Source organism: Macaca nemestrina, chromosome 12 (assembly GCF_043159975.1).
Source record: "Macaca nemestrina isolate mMacNem1 chromosome 12, mMacNem.hap1, whole genome shotgun sequence".
NCBI lineage: Eukaryota > Metazoa > Chordata > Mammalia > Primates > Cercopithecidae > Macaca > Macaca nemestrina.
Genome location: NC_092136.1, coordinates 124,552,389 through 124,573,934, shown reverse-complemented (window position 1 = coordinate 124,573,934; position 21,546 = coordinate 124,552,389). Strand labels below are relative to the sequence as shown.

Genomic DNA, 21,546 nt, shown 5'->3' with positions numbered 1-21,546 from the left:
GTCCTGAGTTCTAGTCTGATTGCACTGTGGTCTGAGAGACAGTTTGTTATAATTTCTGTTCTTTTACATTTGCTGAGGAGTGCTTTACTTCCAACTATGTGGTCAATTTTGGAATAAGTGCGATGTGGTGCTGAGAAGAATATACATTCTGTTGATTTGGCGTGGAGAGTTCTGTAGATGTCTATTAGGTCCACTTGGTGCAGAGTTGAGTTCAATTCCTGGATATCCTTGTTAACTTTCTGTCTCGTTGATCTGTCTAATGTTGACAGTGGGGTGTTAAAGTCTCCCATTATTATTGTATGGGAGTCTAAGTCTCTTTGTAAGTCTCTAAGGACCTGCTTTATAAATCTGGGTGCTCCTGTATTGGGTGCATATATATTTAGGACAGTTAGCTCTTCCTGATGAATTGATCCCTTTACCATTATGTAATGGCCTTGTCTCTTTTGATCTTTGATGGTTTAAAGTCTGTTTTATCAGAGACTAGGATTGCAACCCCTGCTTTTTTTTGTTTTCCATTTGCTTGGTAGATCTTCCTCCACCCCTTTATTTTGAGCCTATGTGTCTCTGCATGTGAGATGGGTCTCCTGAATACAGCAAACTGATGGGTCTTGACTCTTTATCCAATTTGCCAGTCTGTGTCTTTTAGTTGGATCATTTAGTCCATTTACCTTTAAGGTTAATATTGTTATGTGTGAACTTCATCCTGTCATTATGATATTAGCTGGTTATTTTGCTCACTAGTTGATGCAGTTTCTTCCTAGTATCGATGGACTTTACATTTTGACATGTTTTTGCAATGGCTGTTGTTCCTTTCCATGTTTAGTGCTTCCTTCAGGATCTCTTGTAGAGCAGACCTGGTGGTGACAAAATAAGCATTTGCTTGTCTGTAAAGGATTTTATTTCTCCTTCACTTATGAAACTCAGTTTGGCTGGATATGAAATTCTAGGTTGAAAATTCTTTTCTTTAAGAATGTTGAATATTGGGCCCCACTCTCTTCGGGCTTGGAGAGTTTCTGCCAAGAGATCTGCTGTTAGTCTGATGGGCTTCCCTTTGTGTGTAACCCAACCTTTCTCTCTGGCTGCCCTTAACATTTTTTCCTTCATTTCAACTTTGGTGAATCTGACAATTACGTGTCTTGGAGTTGCTCTTCTCAAGGAGTATCTTTGTGATGTTCTCTGTATTTCCTGAATTTGAATGTTGGCCTGTCTTACTAGGTTGGGGAAGTTCTCCTGGATGATATCTTGCAGAGTGTTTTCCAACTTGGTTCCATTTTCCTTGTCACTTTCAGGCACACCAATCAGACGCAGATTTTGTCTTTTCACATAATCCCATATTTCTTGGAGGCTTTGTTCATTTCTTTTTACTCTCTTTTCTCTACACTTCTCTTCTTGCTTCATTTCATTCATTTGATCTTCAATAGCTGATACTCTTTATTCCAGTTGATCGAGTCGATTACTGAAGTTTGTGCATTTGTCACGTAGTTCTCGTGTCATGGTTTTCATCTCTATCCGTTCTTTTAAGGTCTTCTCTGCATTGATTATTCTAGTTATCCATTCATACATTCTTTTTTCAAGGTTTTTAGTTTCTTTGCACTGGTTATGTAGTTCCTCCTTTAGCTCTGAGAAGTTTGATCGACTGAAGCCTTCTTCTCTCAACTCATCAAAGTCATTCTCCATCAAGCTTTGTTCCATTGCTGGCGATGAGCTGCGTTCCTTTGGAGGGAGAGATGCACTCTGATTTTTTTAAATTTCCAGCTTTTCTGCACTGCTTTTTCCCCATCTTTGTGGTTTTATCTGCCTTTGGTCTTTGATGATGGTAACATACTGATGGGGTTTTGGTGTGGGTGTCCTTTCTGTTTGTTAGTTTTCCTTCTAACAGTCAGGACCTTCAGCTGTAGGTCTGTTGGAGTTTTCTTGAGGTCCACTCCAGACCCTGTTTGCCTGGATATCAGCAGCAGAGGCTGCAGAAGATAGAATATTGCTGAACAGCGAGTGTTGCTGTCTGATTCTTGCTCTGGAAGCTTCGTCTCAGGGGTGTACCCCACTATGTGAGGTGCGAGGTGTCAGTCTGCATCTAGTAGGGGATATCTCCCAGTTAGGCTACTCGGGGGTCAGGGACCCACTTGAGCAGGCAGTCTATCCATTCTCAGATCTCCACCTCCGTGCTGGGAGATCCACTGCTCTCTTCAAAGCTGTCAGACAGGGGCATTTACCTCTGCCGAGGTTTCTGCTGCTTTTTGTTTAGCTATGCCCTGTCCCCAGAGGAGGAGTCTACAGAGGCAGGCCAGCCTCCTTGAGCTGTGGTGGGCTCCACCCAATTCGAGCTTCCCGGCAGCTTTGTTTACCTACTTAAGCCTCAGCAATGGTGGGCACCCCTCCCCCAACCTCGCTGCCACCTTGCAGTTAGATCTCAGACTGCTGTGCTAGCAATGGGCGGGGGACCCTCTGGGCCAGGTGTGGGATATAACCTCCTGGTGTGCCATTTGCTAAGACTCTTGGTAAAGCGCAGTATCAGGGTGGGAGTTACCCGATTTTCCAGGTGTTGTGTGTCTCAATTTCCTTTGGTTAGGAAAAGGAATTTCCTTCCCCCTTGCGCATCGCAGGTGAGGCGATGCCTCACCCTGCTTCAGCTCTCGCTGGTCGGGCTGCACCCGCGGACCAGCTCCAACTGTCTGATACGCCCCAGTGAGATGAACCCAGTACCTCAGTTGAAAATGCAAAAATCACTCGTCTTCTGTGTTGCTCACGCTGGGAGCTGGAGGCTGGAGCTGTTCCTATGCGGCCATCTTGGGCGCGCCCTACAGCATGGATTTTGTTTGTTTTCATGCCATATCTGAAGTTATTAATGGACATTTTAATTAAATAACATGAATAGCATGGTCAGTGGGTTTGCAGTTCTCCCACTGTCTTTTTGCATTGGCCATTTATTCTTTATATAAAGTACAATTACAATGTCTTCTGTCTAATTCAAACTAGTTTGCATACGCAAATCTTTCTATGACCTCAGTTTATTTTTATATTTTATTTACTTATTTTTTTAAGTTCTAGGGCACATGTGTACAACATGCAGGTTTGTTACATATGTATACATGTGCTATGTTTGTGTGCTGCACCTATTAACTCGTCATTTACATTAGTATTGCAACAGTTTTTGTCAGGTTGCTTTTAGAACAACAGTATTATATTTCAAGGGGGAAAAAAGCATGTGAGGAAAAAAACATACACAAAGGGAATACTAAACACCTCACAGGAAATCTGTTTTCACTAGTGGGATGCCACATTAATATTTCAGGAGTCCTTGTACCCTCTTATACACAATAAACAGGATATTCAGCAGCAAGAGGCCCTCAATCATGCAGATACTGCTTAGTCTTCCAATGTCAAACAAACTAGTGATAAAATATTTGAGAAATTAAGAAATACAGGAAAGATAGGAAAAAATGATTTATCATCCACAGACAATTCTTTAACATCTTCAAATATTTTATTTCAGTATGTTATTCACTGTATGATTGTTGTTGTTGCAAAAAGCTTTGTTTCCATCTGGTCCACAGCTTGGGAGAAGTTCAGGGGCGGTTAAGAAGCTGCCCTGGGGCTAGAGGCGGAGGCTCAGGCAAAAGCTGCAAGTACAGGGGCCTGCAGCAGTGCCCCTCAAAGATCACTGCCAATATTTCACTTGAGGCTTTTTTCATTTATGCTCACAAGAAAAATTAGTCTGTAATGCTGCTTTCTTGTAATGTCCCTGTCACGTTGGTATTAAGGTTATGCTGGTCTCTATAATTATTTGAGAAATATTCTACTTTCCATTCTCTGGAAGAATTTATGTAAAACTTTGTTATTTTTTCCCTTACATATTTAAAAAGAATTCCCCAGTGAAGATATATGAGCTTGAATCTGAACCTGGATTTTTCTTTCAGGATTTTTAATAACTGATTTTATTCCTTTCAGTGATATGGGATTACTCAAATATTCAATTTCTTCTTGTGTCCATTTTAGCTGTTTTATCTCCATAGGAGTTTATTTTATTAAAATTTTCAAATTTTTAAAATGTAAAGTTGTTTATAATGTTCTCTTATTGTGATTTAATGTCTGTAGGCTCTGTAGTAATGGCTCCTTTTCTATTCCTAATACTGGTAAATTGTGTTTTTTTCTTTTTACTGATTAGTAAAAGTGATATATCCTTGGCAAAACAAAATCTTTAAAAGAACCAACTTTTGTCTTTGATTTCCTCTGTTATGTATTTGTTTTAAATTTCACTGATTTCTGCACTTATTCCTATGGCTTCTTTTTTTCTGATGTAATTGGCAGTTTTTCCCAAGCTTAAGATGGAAGGTTAAAACATTGACTTGTAGCCTTTTTTATTTTATATTAATTGTAATCAAGGCTCTGACATTCCCTTTAAGGACTGCTTCAGCGACATCTAAAAAGTTTTAATATGATTTATCTTCATTATTATTTTCTCAAAAGTATTTCCTAATTGCCATTATAATTTTTTCTTTGATCCATGATCCTTTAGAAATACACTGCTTATTGATTTCTAGTGTAATATCACTAAAGTTACAGAACAGACTGAAAAATAACCCAAAGTAAGATCAACTTTGGAAAATGTTCCATGGGCACTTGATAGGAATACATTCTGTCACGATTCAGTGTTTTTACAAATGTTTCCACTTTTCTTAAATTTCTAGGCACAAATTGGTTGGGTCATATAGTAGGTCTATATTTAACTGTATAAGATATTAAACAGTTTTCCAAAGTGGTTGTGCTCTTTTCTACATATGATACTAATACATGAGTTACAGCTGTTCTTCATCCTTGCCACTATCGGGTACTGTTAAGTTTGTTGCCTTTCCCTCCCTAAGCTAATCTAGTGAGTCTGAAGTGGTACCTCATTGTGTATATAGTGAGTTCTTATTTTAAGATTATATTTTTGGCTGGGCGCGGTGGCTCAAGCCTGTAATCCCAGCACTTTGGGAGGCCGAGACGGGTGGATCACGAGGTCAGGAGATCGAGACCATCCTGGCTAACATGGTGAAACCCCGTTTCTACTAAAAATACGAAAAACTAGCCGGGCGAGGTGGCGGGCGCCTGTAGTCCCAGCTACTCGGGAGGCTGAGGCAGGAGAATGGCGTGAACCCGGGAGGTAGAGCTTGCAGTGAGCTGAGATCTGGCCACTGCACTCCAGCCTGGGTGACAGAGCGAGACTCCATCTCAAAAAAAAAAAAAAAAAAAAAAAAAAAAAAAAAAAAAGATTATATTTTTGTATTTGATTCTATTTTATAGATTCCAGTTCTTTGGTGAAATTCTCCATATTTTCATCAATTTTCTCCATCTCTTCCTCTAGTTACCTGAGCACATTCATCAATTATTTTAAAGTCTACTAATACTAGTATCTTGTGTCACTGGAGTCTGCTTCTGTTGTCTTTTCTTTCTCTTGGCTTTTGGACATCTAGTTCCAAGTATGTACTTAGAAACTTTTGATTGAACACTGAATATTGTTTTAATTTTTTAGAGGCTCTAAATGATATTATCCATAACCAGAGAAAGTTCATACTTTTCTCAGCTAGGCACAAAGTACACAGTTCATCATCTTAATCTAGTCCAGACATCAGCAGAATCAAGGCTGCTTTGTAATTTAGGTACAGTTTATTCTATTGCCAGCTAGACTATGTTCTTAGTGTATGCTCTCCCTAGCTCACCTGAAAGCCTGGTATGTACATTGAGCCCTTTCTCCCCTCCCCTAACCCAGTGGGTCCTGAACTCTACATCTCCTTGTCATCACAGACTAATAGATTCTTAGTCTGTTTTCCACATATTTTCCATTTAGCCTTCATGTTTTCTTAGACTTTGACAAATGTCTTGGGGAGAAAACTGATAAAATGTTTGAGACCCTCGAGTCTCCAATTTTGTTACTGCAGCTCCTTAAGACCACCAAAATCTCTGCTTGTTTCTCTGTCATCCAGCAGCAGCCCTGTACCTTATCCAATGTCATGCTGAAACATATTTTGAAAACTCCTTAAGAAATATTTAGTTCCTATTGTTCCCAGAACTTTAGTTATTTTCACATGCATATAAATCAGACCTCCCTTAATATTTCACATGCTCCTTAAGCTCATGGTCACAAACTGAACTCACTAGCTTCCCGAAAAACCTGTTCTTTGAACATTCCCTATTTATGTTAATGGTACTAACCGTTCATTCAATTATCTAAGAAAAAAGTTAGAAACTACCCTTGACCCCTCTCTCAACACCAAAGCCATCAAGACTAAGAATTTGGTTATCAAAAATCTATGGATTCTACTTCTTAAATATTATTAAATATGTCACTCTCTGTTCCCAGTGCCCTCATCATCCCCCACAACTACTACAATAACTTCTTAACTGGACTCTGCCTTAGTTTTCTTTTTTAGATTATTCTATATGCAGCTGCCAGACTGATCTTTCTAAGATTCTAGTCAGATTATAAGACTTTTGCCTTAAAATCTTTCAACAACTTCGTTATAGATTCTCTGCCACTTCACTTCACTTGGGGTTTAGCCACCCCAAATTTTTATTTCCCAGACATACCTTATGCTTCATACGAAGCTCCTTGACCATCTGACAAACTTCAATTCATCCTTTAAGATCCTTTAAGATCCTTAAGGATCCTTAAGATCCTACATCCTTAAGATGTAGCTTAAGTATTAACTCATCTATAAAGCATTTCTTGACCTCCCTAGACTATCCCTGCCTCACTTTAAGCATTATAATTATTATCTCTTTTTCTCCTACTGTCTGTCCTCTCTTGGTGCTCATCCTATTAATCTTCATCATCATCACTACTACCACCACTACATCATCATGGTAGTAACAGGTACTTTTTATTGAGATCTTATTAAATGTCAGATACAATGTTAAGTACTTTACATACATTTCTCCATTTAATGCTATCAACAAACTAGAATATCAATATTATAATCTCCATTATATAATTAAGGATATTGACGCTCAGAGATGAAGTTACTTGCTTAAGTTTACGAAGTTCATATGGGATACATTCAAACTTAAGTCCATTTGTAAATATGTACTATCCTGTCATATATTCTAGTTTTATATTCTTAGCATATAGGACAGTCCCTGGCATGTTGTAAGTTTTCAATAAATGTTTGCTTTGTTGTTGAAAAGTACTAAACAAGATAATATATGATACTCCTTGTCAATTACAAAATTCTGCATGAATACTACTATTATTTCCTCTCACCTTGACTCTGTTTATGTATGTTTTCCTAATTCACCATCCTTATCCCCTTCCCTGCAAAACACGTATTTATCCACCCACACCCAACTGAAGTATAATATTTTCTCTAACTCTCCAGATAAAATCATTAACCCCTTCTTCTGTGCTCACATGGACTCTGTACCTATCTCTGCAACTGCACTAATTATATTACTAATTTGAATAATTTGTTTCTCATCCTCCCTCCCCAACTTAAGATTATGAGTTCTTCAAGAAAAGGAATGAATTTTATTTATCTTTGTATCATCTGAGTCTAGGACAGTGCCTATGATATGGAAGATAAAAAATAAATGTTTTCTGAATAAATGCAGAATCCCTCTTAGACCTGGGTAAGAGGGGAGAGCTTATCACGAGACCCACATTTTTAATAGTCCCACTTTGGCCTGTCTCTGACCATATCTCTTCCCATAGTCCTCAGAGACTAAGCGACTAGGGGAAGGTATGCACCTGAAGCCTATGACTGCCCATCTATACTCTGCTCCAAGTACCCAGGCCCCTGGAATTCTTTACTCAAACTTTCCAAGGCCATTTTTAGGGTATACACAGTTCTGTTCCCCACCTTTGTCTTCCTCAGAGCAGACTGCAACTCTCGTGTGCATCTAGGCTCAATGGGACATTAAGGGGTGACTACTTACAAGGCATATACTTAGAACTTGGAAATCTGGGCTGAGTTGAACCATAGCATGTATCCAAAATTCTTTGAGTACAAAATATAGGCATGAGTAAGAATAGAAAGCAGGTGGACTGGAGGCTGACTCTCCCCAAACTGCCACTCATGTTCCTTCAGGTAACTCAGGGGAGTTCAAGAATTACAAATTTGAGTCTGACCTTCTAGTCACTATGAAATCATATTTGTCAAGGTAGGACAATAGAATATCTGTCATTTAACAGTTTTTTTTAGCTCAGCTTATAACATTTAAATACTTAGATGTAAGGTACATAAACTTGTATTTGTAACGTAAGCCCAGTACCGCAAATATTAGAGGCAGGTTTAAATCAATTATTCCATGAATAAACTATACATAAATGAAAATACATGTGAAAGCACTTAAAATAACACAATAAATATTTCCTTTGACATGGCTACTATACCAGCAGTCACTGTTTTTTTAAATGAATTGTTCTAAATAAAGAATACTTCTATTACAGAAACAGCTGCCCATTAAGATGAAGGAAAACTTATTAGTAATACAAGAGAAGAAATGGATTACTAATTAAAAGGTTTTTTTTTTTTTTTTTTCACTGAGATGAAATAGCATTGAAAAGGAACTAGGAAACTTTTAGGTCCAATGACGACCTATTAGGTAAAGGACTCTTTATTAAATAAATGTTGCTGGGGTAACTGGCTAGGCAAATGCAGAAGAATGAAACTGGACTCCTACCTTTACTATACACAAACATTAACTCAAGATGGATCAAATATTTAAATGTAAGACCTCAAACTATAAAAATCCTAGAAGAAAACCCAGGAAGTACCATTCTGGACATCAGCTTTGGCAAAAACTTTATGACTAAATCCTCAAAAGAAACTGCAACAAAAGCAAAAACTGACAAATTGGACTCAAACTAAAGAGCTTCCTCACAGCAGAGAAACTATCAAGGGCATAAACAGACAACCTACAGAATGGTAGAAGATATTTACAAACTATGTACCCGACAAAGGTCTGATATCCAGTATCTGTAAGGAATTTAACAATTTGGCCAGGCGTGGTGGCTCACACCTGTAATTCCCCCAATTTAGGAGGCTAAGGCGAGTGGATCACCTGAGGTCAGGAGTTCAAGACCAGCCTGGCCCACATGGCAAAACCCTGTCTCTACTAAAAATACAAAAATTAGCCAGGCGCGGTGGCACATGCCTGTAGTCCCAGCTACTTGAGAGACAGGCACGAGAATCACTTGAACCCGAAAGGCAGACGCTGCAGTGAGCTGAGAATGTGCTGCTGGACAGAGTGAGACTCCATCTCAAAAAAAAAAAAACAAAAAAACACCAAGCAAACCAAAAAACAACCCCATTTAAAAAGTGGGCAAAAGACATGAACAAATACTTCTCAAAAGAAGACATACAAGTGGCCAATAAAGAAGAAAAAATGTTCCACATCACTAATCATCAGAGAAATGCAAATCAAAACCAAAATGAGATACCATCTAACACCAGTCAAAACAGGTATTACTAAAAAGTCTAAAAATAACAGATAATTGCAAGGCTGCACAGAAAAGGGAATGCTTATTCATTGTTGGTGGAAATGTAAATTAGTTCAGCCACTGTGGAAAGCAGTTTGGAGACTTTTCAAAGAACTTAGAACTACCATTTGACCCAGCAATCCTATTATTTGGTACAATGAATCCTTCTACCAAAAAGACACATGCATTCATATGTTCATCGCACCACTATTCACAACAGCAAAGACACAGAATCATCCTAGGTGCCCATCAGTGGTGAACTGGATAAAGAAAATGTGGTATGTATACACCATGGAATACTATGCAACCATATAAACGAATTAAATCATGTCCTTTACAGCAACATGGATGTAGCTGGAGGCCATTATCCTAAGCAAATTAACACAGAAACAGAAAACCAAATACTGCATGTTCTTACTTATAAGTGGAAGCTAAACTTTGGGTACACATAGACACAAAAATGAAAACAATAAACACTGAAGGCTACTAGACGGAGGGAGAGGGGAGAAGTAAGGGCTGAAAATTACCTATTGGGTACTATACTCACTATCTGAGTGACAGAATCATTTGTACCAGAAACTTCAGCATCATGCAATATACCCATAAAACAAACCAGCACCTGTACCCCCCGAATCTAAAATAGAAGTTGAAATTATAAAAAACAAAACCAAAAAGACCCCAAAAACTATTCATTATGCTATTTGAACACATTTCTAGCACTTTACAGTAACCTATAGCGATTTTGTTATAGTATTATATAGTATTTCAAAATAAAAGTGTTATTGCCTTATACTTTATAGCACTTCACAAATTTCAAACTATTACACATATTAGCACTTTGTTTAGTGCGTTATGCATAGTATGTCAATAACATCTGATGAAGTAAATCCTCATATTAGATTTCATTATAACTTTTTTTTTTTTTGAGACGGAGTTTCACTCTTGTTGCCCAGGCTGGAGTGTAATGGCGTAATCTCAGCTCACTGCAATCTCTGCCTCCTGGGTTCAAGCAATTCCCCTGCCTCAGCCTCCCAAGTAGCTGGGATTACAATCATGAGCCACCACACCCAGCTAATTTTATATTTTTAGTAGAGATGGGGTTTCTCCATGTTGGCCAGGCTGGTCTCAAACTCCTGACCTCAGGTGATCTGCCCACCTCAGCCTCCCAAAGTGCTAGGATTACAGACGTGAGCCACCGTGCCTGGCCCATTATAACTTTTTATGCATTGTTTATAAGTCAGTAGGCACAATGAAGTTTGTCAAGACAATGGGGTTGAGCTCTAAGGAACACAGTAAAAACCCATAGCCTGTAGTCCTAGCTACTCAAGAGGCTGAGGCAGGAGAATCGCTTGAACCAGGGAGGCAGAGGTTGCAGTGAGCTGAGATTGCGCCACTGCACTCCAGTTTGGCAACAGAGAGAGACTCCATCTCAAAAAAAAAAGAAAGAAAAGAAAAGAAAGAAAAGAAATGCAACTGATAGAGAAGAACTTCTTCAACTTGATAAAGCACATCTACAAAAAATTTACAGCTAACATCATACTTGATGGTAATAAATTGTAAGTTTACCCACTAGGATAAGAAACAAGGCAAAGATGTACCCTCTCATTAACATCATACTGAAAGTCCGTGCTAATGAAATAAGGCAACGAAAGGAAATAAAAGGCATACAGATCAGGGAAGAAGAAATAAAACTATCTTTGTTCACAGGTGATATGATCATATAATAACAAAAAAGTCACTGAACAAGCTACTGGAACTACTAAGTGATTACAGCAGGGTTGAAGGATACAAGTTTAACATACAAAAGTCAATCACTTTCCTATATACCAGCAATGAACAGGTGGAGTTTAAAATTAAAAGCATAATACCATATAAATATACCAGCAATGAACTTTCCTATATACCAGCAATGAACAGGTAAAGTTTAAAACTAAAAGCACAATACCATTTATATGATTTCCAAAATGGAAGACCTAGGAATAAGTCTAACAAAATATATGTAAGATCTATAGGAGCAAAAACAACAAAACACTGAAGAAAGAAATCAAAGGACAACTAAATAAAATGGCGAGATAATCTATGGTCATGGATAGACTCAATATTGTCAAGATGTCAGTTCTCCCCAACTTGATATATACATTAACTGCAATCTCAGTAAAAATCTTAACAAGTTATTTTGAGGATATTGACAAACTTATTTAAAGTTTATGTAGAGAGGTAAAGCCAACACAACATTAAAAAAGAAAAACAAAATTGAAAGACTGAAATTACCCGACTTCAAGACTTATTATAAAGCTACACGCCACACCCACTTACGCCAGCACCCAGGTAGAGAACCAAAGGGCCTGAGGACAGGACTGCCTCACCCACTACTGCCAATGCAGGCACTCATGTTTGTCATCTGGGTGCCTGGGGATCAACCACTTATCTTATCCACAATGAGATACCATCTCACCACAGTTAGAATGGTAATTATCAAAACAACAAAAAGTAACAAAAGCTGGTGAGGATATAGAGAAAAGGAAACTCTTATACTCTGTTGGTGGGAATGTAAATTAGTACAGAAACTATGGAAAACAGTATGGAGATTTCTTAAAAAAAACTTAGAACTTCCAGATGATCCAGCAACTCCACTATTGGGTATCTATTCAAAGGAAAAGAAATCAGTGTATCAAAGGGCTACCTGTACCTCCCCCCATGTTTACTGCGGCACCATTCACAATTGTCAAGATACTGAATCAACCTAAGTGTCCTCAACAGAGGGACACAAAGAAAATGTGGTATATATACACGATGGAATACTATTCGGCCATAAAAAAGAATGAAATCCTGTCATTTGCTGCAACACAGATGGAACTGGAAGTCATTATGTTAAATCAAACAAGCCACACAGAAAGGCAAACATCGCAAGTTCTCAATCACATGTGGGAGCTAAAAACGCTGATCCCGCAGAGGTAGAAAGTAGAATGAGAGTTAACCAGAGAGTGGGAAGTGAGGAGGGGATGAAGAATGGGTTAATGGTTAATGGGTATAAACATACAGTTAGATAGGCAGAATAAATTCTACTTATTGGTAGCACAGTAGGGTGACTCTAGTTAACAATAATTTATTGTATATTTCAAAACAGCTAGAAGATTTGAAATGTTTCCAACACAAAGAAATCATAGTGTTTGAGATGACAGATATCCTAATTACTCTGATTTGATCATTACACATCACACATTTGATCATATACATTGCATGGTATCAAAATATTACATGTATCCCATAAATATGTACAATTATTATGTATCAATAAAAATATGTAAGTAAAGCTATAATAATCAAGATAGTGTGGTACGGCAAAAGACAAATAGATCGATGGAGTAGAACAAAGAGATCAATGGAACAGAACAGAGAACCAAGTCCAAAAAACAGAACCACATAAATGCAGTCAACTGATTTTTAACAAAAGAGCAAAGGCAATACGATTAATAAAAGATGGTCTTTTCAACAAATGCTGCTGGAACAACTGGACATCCACATGCAAAAAAAAATGACTCTAAACACAGATCTTACACCTCTCACGAAAATTAACAAAATGCATCACAGAGAAAAATGCAAAATGCAAAGCTACAAAACTCCTAGAAGGTAACACAGGAGAAAATCTAAGTGACTTTGGGTATGACAGTGACTTTTTTTTTATATATAACACCAAAGGCACAATCCATGAAAGAAGGAACTGATAAGGCGGACTTCATTTTGCTCTGCAAAAGATACTGTCAACAGACGAGAAGACATGCTACAGACTGGGGAAAAAATGTTTACGAAAGACTGATAAAGCACTGTTATTCAAAATATACAAAGAACTCTTAAAATTCAACAATAAGAAAAACAAATGACTCAAAAAATTGGAAAAAGATCTGAACAGACACATCATCAAAGAAGATATACAGATGACAAATAAGCATGTGAAAAGGTGTTCCATATTATATGTCATTAGGGAAGTGAAAATTAAAACAATGAGATACGACTAAATACCTACTAGAATGGCCAAAATCCAAAATACTGACAATATCAAATGCTAGCAAGGATGTCGAGCAACAAGAACTCTCATTCCTTGCTGGTGGGAATGCAAAATGGGTATAGCCACTTTGGGAGATAGTTTGGTATTGTCTTATAAAGCTAAATATATTTTTACCATATGATCCAGCAATCATACTCCCTCAGCAACCATACTCCTTGTTATTTACTCAAATGAGCTAAAAAGTATGCCCCCACAAAAACTTGTACATAGATTTTAAAGTAGCTTTGTTCATATTTGCTAATATTGGTAGTAAACAATATGTCCTTCAGTAGGTGAACAACTAAACTGTGATACATTCAGATAATGGGATATTATTCAGTACTAAAAATAAATGAGCTATCAAGTCATAAAAAAAGCACTAGAGGAAACGCACATGCATATTTCTAAGTATAAAAAGCCAATCTGAAAAGGTTACATACGTACTGTATGATTCCAACTATATGACATTCTGGAAACGGCAAAACCACGGAGACAGTAGAGAGTTCAGTGGTTACCACAGGATAGGGTGTAAAGAGGGAGGAATAGGCAAAGCACAGAGGATTTTAGGGAAGTGGAAGTACTCTCTGTAATACCATAATGGTAGACACATGACATTATGTATTTGTCAAAACCTATAGAATGCCTAAAACTAAAGGTGAACCCTAACGTAAACTATGGACTTTGGGTAATAATAATGTGTTAATGTAGGTTCATCAGTTCTAATAAATTGTAACACTATGGTGCAGGATAGTGACAGTAGGAGAGGCTACGCGTTTGTGGGGCAGAGGGTATACTCTCTGTACTTTCTGCTCAATTTTGCTGTGAGCCTACAACTGCCCTTAAAAAATCAAGTCTAATAGAAAATCAAACCAAAAAACCAAACCATAGCTCTTCACCATCTTCCAATACTTCCCCCAGATCGTTAAAAACAGCTGTTTTCAACATGGATCAGAGGGCAAAACCATTACCTTTTTCTAAACTTCATCTTCCAAAAACATCTTAACTGGCAATTTAAGGCTCACAGGGCAGATCAAATAACTTACTTTTCAATTTTCTTCTTTTGTTCTTTTTGCCTTTGTTGTTCTTTTACTTGTTCTCTCTCAATATCCATGAAAAGTCGTCTATGTCTCAGGTACTGCTTTTGACGCTAAGGAAAGAAGTTAAAATTACTAAGATTCTGCTTTCAGAGGAATTTCCAAGGAAGAAAAATATTCTTATACCATAGACAAAAACAAACAGCGAGCAAACAAAAATAGATGATATAGAAGTTACATGGGATTAAGTCTTTAATTTCCTTCTGTCTGTGGTCACTCAGGATGTCACATACACAAGAATTTTATATTTTCAAGCACATAGCTATTATATGTTAATAGGCAAACCAGAGAAAGTATTTACTCTGTGTTACTCTGAAATATTTATTCTGTGTTCCCAAGTAGTAAGTACCATAAAAGCAGGGCCACAGAAAGAATGTAGAAGATATTTTGTAACAGAACAATAGTTACTTTAACTTTTCAAAATTAAAACAGTATCACAAAAGCATACTCTAAGCCTAGCCTAATATGGCACAGAGGAGGGTAGAAGGGCTGAGGTATAATAAAGCCTCAGACTCATAAACAACATGAGTAGAATAAAAGCAAGTCCTACTAGACTGTATGTGATCTGTTCGTACCTCTGGATTTATATACACTCTTTTAAATACACAAGCTATTCAATGAGCAAAAAGCATGTCTATGTATATACCAGAGTAGTACAGGGCTTTTTGCTAAAAATTATTGAAGGTCTATACTCAATACTGAGGATGCATGAGAATCACCAGTGGTATTTTTAAAAAACAAAAATGCCCTAAACCTCCGTTTTCAGATATTGATCTGGTGTATCTGGTTTAGATCTAGGCATATTTGTATTTTGAAAAAAACTTCCCATCTGATTCTGGTGCATGGCCAGGTTTAAGAACTATTGGTTTAAACTAACTTTAGATTGAAAAGAGAGAGAGAAAAAAAAGAAAGCCATAAAGTAATTATCTTCCTTTAAATAAGTTACAGTGGCAAATATACATTAGCTGGAGAAATTTATTAGTATCAAATAATTGGTTTCATATCAATGTACCCTAACTCATAGGAGCTTGGAAAAGAAATTCAACACATTATAACGAGTGAAGCAACTTTTATTTTATTTATGAAATTTGTGGTATTAGCTCTTTTATGTGTTAGGACACAACAAATTGTTTCCAATTTCTCATATATTAATACTATCATAGTAGAAATATTGGTGTCCAAAAGCAGTATCATTACATACCTCTTTCTTATCTTCTTCTTTATCTATGCCAGACTGAAATGCGAGTGGAGCTTGGAATTCAGTGCTCAATCCTGATCGATATCCATCATAAGCCTGTTAGAAGGTCCAGTCACACAAAGTGACAAAATTACCAAAAACTACCTCATGAGCCATTTTGATATTTTTATCTAGTCTTTTCTTTTGCAAACTTGGGCTCAATTGGATAAAGCAGCAAAAAATAAATAAACAAATAAAAAGGGGGATATAAAGAATAAAATCAAAAAAGAATGAAAGGAAGCCATTTCAGAAGGAATTAACCAAACACAAAATAATAAATTGAAGAAAAGGGTTCAGGTCAAAAATATGAATAAACAAAAAATTAAAATGTTCAGAATGAAAATTCTTTTAAAGTGGTCACTTGAAATCACTGTCATGAGTGTACTTGGAATAGAATCTAGGATAAATAGCCAGATTCCTTAATATTTCAATTCTACATATGACCACTTTGAATTTATAAAACCCTCTTAGTGTGCATGAGTTGAGAGAAAATATGATATCAACAACTGGAATGGCATGGAGGAAACAGGCTAATTTCCACCCATGTTTACTGGGAAAGCCTTATAACTTGGTATATCTACTTGGACATTATATAGGTCAAATGATGATCTCCAACTTTTAGAAATAAAAAGTTTAAAATTATTTAATCTCTAAAGTTTAAAAGTTATTTATCTTTCAACAAGGTTGCAGGATACAAGATCAATATACAAAAATCAATTGTATTTCTATACTTGTAAAGAAAAATCTAGAAAGTAAATTAAGAAAAAATTTACAATTACAATATCTTAAAAAAGAATAAAACACTGAGAAATTTAACAGAGGAAGTGTGAATTTTACACTCTGAAACACACAAAACATTGTTTTAAAAAAATGAAAGATGACCTATATAATGGAAAGACATCCCACGCTTATGGACTGGAAGACCTAATATTGGCAGCATTCCCCAAATCGATCAACAAATTTAATAAACCTCCATCAAAATGTCAGTTGATTCTTGGCAGAAATTGACAAGATGATCCTAAAATTCTTATGAAAATGCAAGGGACCCAGAATAGCTAAGACAGTCTTGAAAAAGAACAAAGTTAGGGGACTCTTCCTAACATCAAAACTTACTACAAAGATACAATAATCAAGACAAACTGTACTAATTCAAAGATAGATATGCTATAGATCAATAGAATAAAAGTGAGAGTTCAGAAATAAACTCTTACATTTATAATGCATTGATTTTCAATAAGAGTGCCAAGACAATTCAATTGAAAAATAAACGTCTTTTTAACAGATGATTCTGGGACACAGGTTATGCACATGCAAAAGAATGAAGTTGGACCTCTCCCTAACACTATACACAAAAATTTACTCAAAATTGATCATAGGCCTAAATATAACAGCTAATACTATAAGACTTAGAAGAATGCATAGGAGTACATCTTCATGATTTTGGGTTAGGTAATGGGTTCTTAGATACGACAATAAAAGCACAAACCATGAAAGAAAAAGTGGACAAATTAGACTTTGTCAAAACTAAAAACTTTTGTGCTGCAGAGGAAACCACCAAGAAAGTGAAAGGCAACACACAGACAGGAGAACATCTGCAAATCATATGTATCTGATAAGGGACTTGTATGTGGAACATATTATGAATTCTCACACTCAATAATCACAACACAAATAACCCAATTACAAAATGGGCACAGCATCTAACAGTTCTCCAAGCAAGATATACAAATGGTCAGTAAGCACATGAAAAGGTGTTCAACATCATTAGCTATCAGGAAAATACAAATCAAAAGTATAGTGAGGTGCTACTTCACACCCACTTGGATGGCAATAATTAAAAATACAGATAATACCAAGTGTTGATGAGGATGTAAAGAAATTTGAGCCCTCGCATACTGCTGGTGGGAGTGAAAAATGGTGCAGCCACTTTGGAAAAATCAGTTTGGCAGGTCCTCAGAAGGTCAAGCACAGTTACCATACATTCCACCAACTCCACTAAGAGGTATACGCCCAAGAGAAGTGAAAAATATGCCCACAAAAAAAAATTGTACACAAATGTTCACAGCAGTATTATTCCTAACAGCCAAGAAATAAGCCAAACTTCCATCATTTGATGAATAAAATGTGCTATATGCACAAAATAGAATATTTCTCAGCAGTGAATAGGAACGAAGTACTGCTATATGCTACATCAGTGGATTTTGAAAACATCTGCTAAGTGAAAGAAGCCAGTCACAAAAGGTCATATCTTTCATGGTCTCCTTTGCACAGACTATCCAGAACAGGCAAATCTGTAAAGACAGAAAATAGCTTAGTGGTTGCCTAGGACTGGAGGTGGGGCTAAAGGGAAAAGGGGAGTGGTACAGGACTTTTAGGGGGTGATAAAAATGTTCTGAGACTGATTGTGGTTAATGCCACAAACACAACCTGTGATTTTTGCACAACCCTGTAAATACTAAAAACACTGTATACTTTAAATAGGTCAATTGTATGGTATGTGAATTACAATCATTCATTATTTGCATATTATATATTTGCAGATTTGCCTATTCACTAAAATTTGTGTGTAATCCCAGTACTCAAGGTGTTTTTGCAGGCCTTTGCAGACATGCACAGAGCTGTGAAAAATGTGAGTCACCCAACATGCATGTTGCCAACTGAGGCTGACCAAGGTGATACTCTGCCTTTTTGTTTCAGCTGTCATGCTGTAAACAAGTGTCCTTTTTGCAGTCTATTTGGTACCACGTGTTTGCATGTTTGTGTTCTATGTTGGTGATTTCACTGTTAAAATGGTCCCCATGCATAGCTGAAGTACTATCTATTATCACTAAGCACAAAAAGGCAGTGGTGTATCTTATGGAAAAAATATGCGTGTTAGATAAGCTTCATTCCAGCATGAGTTACAGTGCTGTTGGCTGTGAGTTCATGTTAACAGATCAACCATGTATATTAAATAAGGTGTTTTAAAGAGAAATATATATAAAATAAGGTTATGTAGTGATTAGCTAACAAAAATTGTATGACCAGAGGCTTGCAGGAATCTAACCCAGTTATCTCCCCTAGGAGCAAAAATTCAGTATTTCCTGATTCAGTGTTTGTAACAACTTTATATAACACAACTACTATGAATAACAAGAATAAATTGTTTATATCAATAAAGCTATTATTATTTTAAAAGTTATTTGTTTTGTGACTCTAAAAGTCTGAAAATCTACACAGCAAAATGTTAATGAGAAGTATCTCTAAAATTTTGGTTATCTTTTTCATTTGTGCTTATCTTCTCTATAATAAAAATGAAATTACTTTCTGTTTTCAATAAAGGAAACTGGACTCCCAGTACTCGCCAACGATGAAGCACACTTTGGGCTCTCTCTCTTGCTCTCATTGATTGTAACTAAGACTTCTAGGAAATGTAGCTCCTGGGATCTGGAGAGCGTAGGGGGTAACCTAGAGAGAAGTGAGCTAGAAAGTGGACCCCTTAATTCTGTGTGTGAACTCGCACATATCTCAGAATCACCCCTGAACTGTGCGTGCATGGGACAGACCTATAGGAATATATTAAAAGCTTTGAAAACTAACTAAACATTGGAGCCACTGTGCACAGGAGAGATCACTTACAGTTGGAATTTAACCAGGTTGACTGCCTGCTAGAATAAACAACAAAAGAGACAATATTCTTCAGAGGATTTTAACAGAAACCAGAGTCTCAAAATATAATATTAAAAATGTTAGCCTGGTGGCTAACATGGTGTCTCATGCCTGTAATCCCAGCACTTTGGGAGGGCAAGGCAGGTGGATTACTTGAGGTCAGGAGTTCAAGACCAGCCTGGCCAACATGGCAAAACCCTGTCTCCACTAAAAATAAAAAATAAAAAAATTAGCCAGGAGTGGTAGCACACGCCTGTAATGCCAGCTACTAGGGAGGCTGAAACACGAGAATCACTTGAACTCAGGAAGCAGAGGTTGCAGTGAGCCGAGATCACGCCACTGCACTCCAGCCTGGATGACAGAGCAAGACTCCATCTCAAAAAAAAAAAAAGTCTAGGATACAACTTAAAGTTAGTTGACATAGAAAAAAGCAGGAAGATGTGACCAACTTTGAGGGGTGAAGATAATAAACAGATCCCAACTCCAGGGTGACCCAGATGTTGAATTAACAGACAAAACCTTTAAAGCAGTGATTAATACTATATCTATGAGGAAAAGGCAAACCCAATTGAAGTGAAAGAAAATACAGAAGTTCTCAGCACAAAAATAAAAATTATTTAAAAATACAGATCCAAATTTTAGAGACAGAAAAACACAATACGTGAAATCAAAATTTCACTGGATAGACTCAATAGAAGAATGAAAAAAAAGTCAGTGAACTTGAATCTACTGGATCAATATAAATGATCCAATGTGAAGAACAAAGAGAAAAAACAAGACTGGAAAAAAACCGAACAGCATGTCAATGATGCATCTGTGGGACAATATCAAAAGGTCTAACATTTGTGTCAATGGAGTTGCAGAAGGAAAGGAGAAAATAATTGGTACATAAAAAACATTTGAAGACATAATGGCAAAAAACTTCCCAAATTCGGTCAAAGATACAGATTTACAGATTGAAAATGTTCATCATACCTGAGATGGGATAAACTAAAAAACATTAAGCCTAGACACATCATAATTAAACTGCTGGAAACCAAAAAATAACAAGAGTTCTGAAAGTAGCCAGAAAAAATAGACATATTACATATAGAAGAACAATGACTCAAATAATTATAAATTTGCTATCAAAGACTGGAAACCAGAAGACAGTGGAACAGTATTTTTAATGTGCTGAAAGAAAAGAACTGTCAATCCAGAAATCCATATCCAGTAAAAATAAATTTTAGGACTGATGACAAAAGAGATATTCTCAGATGAAAGAAAATTAAGCAAATGCATTGCTACAAGACCTGCACCACAAGAAAAGGTAAAGTTAGCTGGAAAATGATACCAGGGAGGAATTTGAAACTTCAGGAATGAAAGACAAGCAACAAAAAGAGTCAGTTAAGTAGAGACTCTCGGCCGGGCGCAGTGGTTCACACCTGTAATCCCAGCACTTTGAGAGGCGGAGGCGGGTGGATCACCAGGCAGGAGTTCGAGACCAGCCTGACTAACATGGCGAAACCCCATCTCTACTAAAAATTCAAAAATTAGCCAGGCATGGTGGCATGCACCTATTATCCCAGGTACTCAGGAGGCTGAGGCAGGAGAATAGCTTGAACCCGGGAGGCAGAGGTTGCTGAGCCGAGATCACACTACTGCACTCCCGCCTAGGCAACAGAGACTCTGTCTCAAAAAAAAAAAAAGGTAGAGACTCTCTCAAGTTTTTCACAAAAACATGTATGATTATTGAAGGCAAAAAAAAAAAACGGAGTTTTCAGTGTAGGCAGATGGAACACCTATGACAATTTTAACATAAAGGGGAAAGGGTAAAATGACCTGTCTGATTATAAAGCTTCTACATTTACTTAATGTGGTAAACTATTAACTCAAAGTAGACTGTGAAAGGTTTAGTATGTATACTGTAATCCTCAGAGCAACCATTATAAGATAATATGAAGAGATAGAGCCAAAAAGATAATAGGTCAATTAGAATGAAATTAAGTAATATTCAAATAAAGAGACTTCTGCTTGAAGCCACAGTACAATAATAGAACAGAATTTACCTTCCTCCTGAAGACTG

The 21,546-nt window shown here is 36.9% G+C and overlaps 1 protein-coding gene across 12 annotated transcripts in view; it reads right to left on the bottom strand.

Annotated features, from left to right (window-relative positions):
• LOC105476274 (coiled-coil domain containing 15) overlaps window positions 1-21,546 on the bottom strand; it is a 97,651-nt gene that overhangs the window by 30,133 nt on the left and 45,972 nt on the right. For 11 of the 12 annotated variants that reach the window (XR_011611243.1, XR_011611244.1, XR_011611245.1 and 8 more), the window contains 2 exons: window positions 15,798-15,890; window positions 14,546-14,649 (listed from right to left, as the gene is read on the bottom strand). Coding sequence is in view for 7 of the 12 variants with exons in the window: in XM_071075999.1 (XP_070932100.1) it covers window positions 14,546-14,649; window positions 15,798-15,890 (197 nt within the window). In the remaining 5 variants the exon portion in view is untranslated. Of the gene's footprint in view, window positions 1-14,545; window positions 14,650-15,797; window positions 15,891-21,546 lie in introns of those variants that run through there. The other variant, XR_011611247.1, reaches the window with a different exon arrangement.